This window comes from Genypterus blacodes, unplaced genomic scaffold (genome assembly GCF_046128005.1).
Source record: "Genypterus blacodes isolate CSIRO-AG114 ecotype Tasmania unplaced genomic scaffold, CSIRO-AGI_Gbla_v1 ptg000230l_1, whole genome shotgun sequence".
Classification (NCBI taxonomy): Eukaryota; Metazoa; Chordata; class Actinopteri; order Ophidiiformes; family Ophidiidae; genus Genypterus; species Genypterus blacodes.
In genome coordinates this window covers 97,501-103,818 of record NW_027467028.1, presented here as the reverse complement: position 1 = coordinate 103,818, position 6,318 = coordinate 97,501, and the positions used below count along the sequence as shown (strand labels likewise).

Sequence of the window (6,318 nt, the reverse complement as noted above, 5' to 3'; positions counted from 1 at the left end):
GTTTGCTCTCCAGATTGCGGTGTGGAACCCTTACAAAGGTCTGAACCTCACCGAGTCCAGCAGAGACAAGAACAACAATGTGACAGACTCACTCGCAAACAGGACGCTCATTGTCACCACGATACTGGTAAGGAGGAAGGACGGGAGGAAGGTGAGGCAGGGGGAGGAGGAGGAGGGAAGAGAAGGAGAAGCTGAAGAGAAAAACTGCTGCTGGATTTCATTTTTATAAATATTAAAGTGAGTCGCTTCTCCAAACTGTTTATCTCTAAAGGAAAACCCTTATGTGATGCATAAGAAGTCCGATAAGGAGCTGGTGGGGAACGACCGCTTTGAGGGCTACTGCCTGGACCTGCTGAAGGAGCTCTCCAACATCCTGGGCTTCACCTACGAGGTCAGACTGGTGGCCGACGGGAAATACGGCGCCCAGAACGACAAGGGCGAGTGGAACGGGATGGTGCGAGAGCTGATCGACCACGTGAGTCACCAGAGCGGGCGTGCAAGTAAACGTGGCCCCGGTTTGAAGAGGTAGATCGCCATGGTTACCGATGCTGCACGGCAAAGACCGCCGGATCGTGTTTTCGTTCGGAGGCTGAGTTTTGAAATCTTGCCACAGCTTTAATGTGCAAAACCTGCAGAGAGAGAGAGAGAGAGAGAGAGAGAGAGAGAGAGAGAGAGAGAGAGAGAGAGAGAGAGAGAGAGAGAGAGAGAGAGAGAGAGAGAGAGAGAGAGAGAGAGGGAGAGAGGGAGGGAGAGAGAGAGAGAGAGAGAGAGAGAGAGAGGGGGAGAGAGAGAGAGAGGGAGAGAGAGAGAGAGAGAGAGCGAGCTGTGTATCCTGCTACATTAGTAATTAGCTGCATCTCTCCTGTGAGGCCATTGAGCGATGAGGCAGCTTTTTATTTTGATGATTGCACTGATCTGATCCTGCTCACTCTCCTGAGCAGGTTTGATCTTTACCGACGTGTTGCCGTGACAACAACAGTAGCGAGCGCTTCAAAGGAATCTAGAGAGCCATGAGGTCGCAACAAAATCACCCAACAATAACATCCTGCTCACTTCCTGCTGACTAATCCACAAACCCAACCAGGGCCCAGAGTCCCAGAGAGTCCCAGAGAGTCCCAGAGAGACCTAGAGAGTCCCAGAGAGTCTCAGAGAGTCTCAGAGAGTCCCAGAGAGATCCAGAGAGTCCCAGAGAGTCTCAGAGAGACCTAGAGAGACCTAGAGAGACCTAGAGAGTCCCTGTGTGCTGGTCTGTGGATCCACAGTGACTCCACAGACTCCAGAGGCGTTGCTCTCTCACAGCTCTCATTCCGGCCCCCCTGTTGTTTAATCACATCCTCTCTTGCCTGCGTTCTAAAGTTGGAGCCTCTAACGCCCCGGCTCCTCACAGCGGCGCTCTGATGTCATAAGCAGGTAGTTTAGCAGCTGATTCCAAAGTGCTGCTGTCGTCTCTCAGGCTGCATGCTAAGTCCTCACAACATGGCGGCTTCAGAGTAAAGCACTGAAGGATGTGGCGTGCGTCTCTCTGGCCCTGGTGCCATCTGGCTGTGCTGTCTCATTACCCTTAAGTGTACACTTTAAAGGATACAAAGTGCCATCATTGAGCTAATTGAGGAGCTAACTGCGTGGTGTTTATCTTAGCGTCGGTAGATTGATCTGCTCGTCTCACAAACACCAACAAAGACTTCATTTGTCACTTTGTTGGCTTTGTTGAACTCAGGATGATGAAGCTTGCTGGGCCTCGTCCGTCTGTCTCAGCGTTTAATCCTCCTCATTTGTTCCGGTTCTGACCCGTCGAAGCTCAATCTTCCTCCCTCCAGCTCGTCTTCACCTGAGCTCAGACCTGATCAGACAGGGATTAACCGTCCCGCCCGTCTCATTACAAACTCCTCCAAACTGTCTGCTGAGACTCGTGCATCAGAATACGGTGATGAGATAAGATCAACCAAACCTAAACCATGTTCATGTCTGTGTTTTACTCATCCAGTGGAATCTGTTCCTTGTGTTAGGATCAATCACCTGTTTGATCTTACACACACACACACACACACCTAGATTGGATCTGACCTTTGACCTCTGAAGTTTCTCCTCCTCTTCCTCTGCAGGTGGCCGACCTCGCCGTGGCTCCTCTGACCATCACCTACGTCCGTGAGAAGGTCATCGACTTCTCTAAGCCCTTCATGACGTTGGGCATCAGCATCCTGTACCGCAAACCCAACGGCACCAACCCGGGCGTGTTCTCCTTCCTCAACCCGCTCTCGCCCGACATCTGGATGTACGTGCTGCTGGCCTGCACCGGGGTCAGCTGTGTGCTCTTTGTGATCGCCAGGTAAGGAGGAGGTCCAGTGAGGTCTTCCTGAGGTTTCCGTCTCTTTCTCCTTCGTCCTCCACGTCTCAGACTCTGGACTGATTCATCTCTGGCCCTTACATCGCTCTATAAATAACGCCTCTATATGGAGCTTATCTAAGACGTCTCAATATGCTCTTGCACTCGGGCGGCAGCAGGCAGCAGCTCGTCTTCGTCTCCTTCACATATTGCTTCCCATTATGAGGAGAAGAGGAGCCGCTGCTGTGTTTTGTGTGATAAACGCCACAAACCATGAAAGCCTCCACACTCGGCCTGCGTTCCATTTCGTTTTACCATTCGAGCAGAGTCAATTTTCCTCTTTTGATGTCCTCGCTCCTGCAGACATTTCTGTCCTTTTCTGGACAATAAGCGGAGTGAAAGTTCTCCTGTTTGTTGATCAGAACATTCAGCCGGGTGGAAGATTTGTTGTTTACCTGAAATCTGCAGCAGCAAAGCAGCGAGACGGAGAGCAAACCTGATCACTGTGCTGGAATAATTGGTTCAGACGTCCAACAAATGTCTCCGTCTCTGCCTGGTGGCTGCCTGCTAGAGGACAGTCTGTCTCTGCTCTGAGCCCTGCAGACACACACACTGGACTGATTGTGTCTAAATGCAAATCCAGCTCAAGATGCAGATAATAATAATAATAATAATGATAAGAGCCTTGTTTCATCTGTGTCTCTGTCTTCTTCTCAGGTTTACGCCGTACGAGTGGTACAACCCACATCCCTGCAACCCGTCCTCAACTCTCATACAGAACAACTTCACTTTGCTCAACAGTTTCTGGTTTGGTGTTGGAGCTCTCATGCGGCAAGGTATAAATGTGTATGTGTGTATGTGTGTATATGTGTATGTGTGTATAAATGTGTATGTGTGTATGTGTGTATAAATGTGTATGTGTGTATATGTGTATGTGTGTATGTGTGTATAAATGTGTATGTGTGTATATGTGTATGTGTGTATAAATGTGTATGTGTGTATAAATGTGTATGTGTGTATATGTGTATGTGTGTATGTGTGTATGTGTGTATAAATGTGTATGTGTGTATATGTGTATGTGTGTATAAATGTGTATGTGTGTATATGTGTATATGTGTATGTGTGTATAAATGTGTATGTGTGTATGTGTGTATAAATGTGTATGTGTGTATATGTGTATGTGTGTATGTGTGTATAAATGTGTATGTGTGTATATGTGTATGTGTGTATAAATGTGTATGTGTGTATATGTGTATGTGTGTATGTGTGTATAAATGTGTATGTGTGTATAAATGTGTATGTGTGTATAAATGTGTATGTGTGTATATGTGTATGTGTGTATGTGTGTATAAATGTGTATGTGTGTATAAATGTGTATGTGTGTATATGTGCATGTGTGTATGTGTGTATAAATGTGTATGTGTGTATAAATGTGTATGTGTGTATATGTGCATGTGTGTATGTGTGTATAAATGTGTATGTGTGTATAAATGTGTATGTGTGTATATGTGCATGTGTGTATGTGTGTATGTGTGTATATGTGCATGTGTGTATGTGTGTATAAATGTGTATGTGTGTATATGTGTATGTGTGTAGAAATGTGTATGTGTGTATAAATGTGTATGTGTGTATAAATGTGTATGTGTGTATAAATGTGTATGTGTGTATAAATGTGTATGTGCATATATATGTAGGTTACCGTCAGAGTGCTGCCCGTCTCACAGGCTGCCCTCTGTCTCTGGGCTCTGAACTCCTCATACAGATGTAAAGACTCAGGGCTCATACAGCAGTAAAGACTCGAGGCTCATAGCAGTAAAGACTCGGGGCTCATAGCAGTAAAGACTCGGGGCTCATACAGCAGTAAAGACTCGAGGCTCATACAGCAGTAAAGACTCATGCTGACAGCAGCTCCAGACTGAGGAGGCGTCAGATATCAGATACATTTTCATGATCACCCTTCCTATCAAAGGGGATGAAGATGTTGACGGCTCCCTGGAGAGAGAGGAAACGTTTGAGCAGGAAAAGTCTGAGACATCTCCATGAAACGACCCATCAATAGAGCTGACAGAGGAACGAGCGAGCCAGAGGGGCGCTGGCAGCCGAACAGAGGGGCGGGGCCACTGATCAATACGAGGGGGGAGGAGGGGGGGACCGCACGATTCAGCCAAGGAAAGATGCAGCGCTCGCAATTCACCAGATTCTGGAACCCAAACTTCACTCAGCCTTGGATATCTGCTCTTACACTCTCACACACAGGATGATCTCGTCTCTTTCATCAGTTTTCTTTGTTTTGTTTGTTCCACTTTTGTTGTTCCCACTTTTGTAACATTGTGTGTTAGACCAAGGATGAGACAGAAACAGGAACAGGAACATGAAACATGACAGACAGCTGAGATGGAAGCTCTCATCCAGCAGGATCCAGATTAAGAAACCCAGATTAGCTCAGAGGATCAAACTTCTTCCCACTCAGCTTGAGTTGTTTCACTCAGATCTCCCACAGTTCAATGGAACCTCCTGCTGTAGACAAATGCAGCAGAACAACACAACATATGGAGCTGAGAGGCCACAGAGCAGCACACACACACATACACACACACACACACTCTTCCTCCTCCTCTTCTTCACTTTTCCTCCTCTGCCTGCTCTGACCTCCTCTCGCTGCGTTCAGGCTCAGAGCTGATGCCAAAGGCTTTGTCCACTCGTATCCTTGGAGGCATCTGGTGGTTCTTCACCCTCATCATCATCTCGTCCTACACCGCCAACTTGGCCGCCTTCCTGACGGTGGAGCGCATGGACGCGCCCATCGACTCGGCCGACGACCTCGCCAAGCAGACCAGGATCGAGTACGGAGCGGTGAGGGACGGATCCACCATGACCTTCTTCAAGGTGAGGCTGCTTCAAGCTATACTTCTCTATGTGTGTTTGAAACATCGGACACCCTGCTGTGCCCTCTGAGTGAAAACAGGGAAATGATTCATCAAGAAGGTTTCTTTCCGCCTATTTTTGCTTTGTGGATCCATTTCTCTGAGGGAGAACCACAACTATGACACACACACACTCACACACACACACACACACACACACACACACACACACACACACACACACACACACACTCCTCATTTGCCTCTTAAATGGCAGCGAGCAGCATGTGTGACGCAGGCGGAGGAAGATGGAACTCAAGTGGTCTTTGGAGTAAGTGAGTGTGTGTGTGTGTGTGTGTGTGTGTGTGTGTGTATGTGTGTGTGTGTGTGTGTGTGTGTGTGTGTTTGTGTGTGTGTGTGAGAGACGGAGGAGCGTGTAGGTTTTGTGTTGTGTTATGTAGTAAGTGTCGGTGCTGTCACTTCCTCTCCCACCCTGCATGCTTCCTGGAGTCTCGGCGGGGGGGCGGAGCCCAGCGCGGCGCTTTTATCCCCACAGATTGCAGGCCGTGATTCGGTCTGCCCGGGTGGAGACACGCAGGCTGTGTTGATGGCCCCAACAAATTGAATCAGCTGGAGGAGATTTAGATCACAGCTGTCCCATTTTCTCTGCCTGAGCACGGCGACACACACACAAACACACACTCACACACACACACACACACACACACACACGCTGTTTCTGTGTGTTTAAACTGTAATGCCCCCCCCCCCTCCTTGTCTGTCTGTTAGAAATCAAAGATCTCAACCTATGAGAAGATGTGGGCGTTCATGAGCAGCAGGAAGAACACGGCTCTGGTGAAGAACAACAAGGAGGGAATCACACGCGTGCTCACCACCGACTACGCCATGCTGATGGAGTCCACCAGCATCGAGTACATCAGTCAGAGGAACTGCAACCTCACGCAGATCGGAGGCCTCATAGACTCCAAAGGCTACGGGGTGGGGACCCCCATCGGTGAGGACAGACAGACTCAGAGCCCCTGCTGGGAACACGCATCACTTTATCACTGTGTGTGTGTGTGAGTCTTTACGTGTGTGTGAGTCTTTATGTGTGTGTGAGTCTTTATGTGT

At 48.4% G+C, this 6,318-nt stretch overlaps 1 protein-coding gene across 1 annotated transcript in view; it reads left to right on the top strand.

Annotated features, from left to right (window-relative positions):
• Positions 1-7: 7 nt before the first annotated feature.
• Positions 8-6,318, top strand: part of LOC143016414 (glutamate receptor ionotropic, kainate 1-like) — a gene marked incomplete at its 5' end in the record, with an annotated part of 10,388 nt that continues 4,077 nt past the window's right edge. The window contains 6 exons of the mRNA XM_076170740.1: positions 8-127; positions 272-475; positions 2,103-2,326; positions 3,041-3,159; positions 4,992-5,209; positions 5,977-6,202. Of these exons, the coding sequence (XP_076026855.1) occupies positions 8-127; positions 272-475; positions 2,103-2,326; positions 3,041-3,159; positions 4,992-5,209; positions 5,977-6,202 (1,111 nt within the window). The remainder of the gene's footprint in view (positions 128-271; positions 476-2,102; positions 2,327-3,040; positions 3,160-4,991; positions 5,210-5,976; positions 6,203-6,318) is intronic.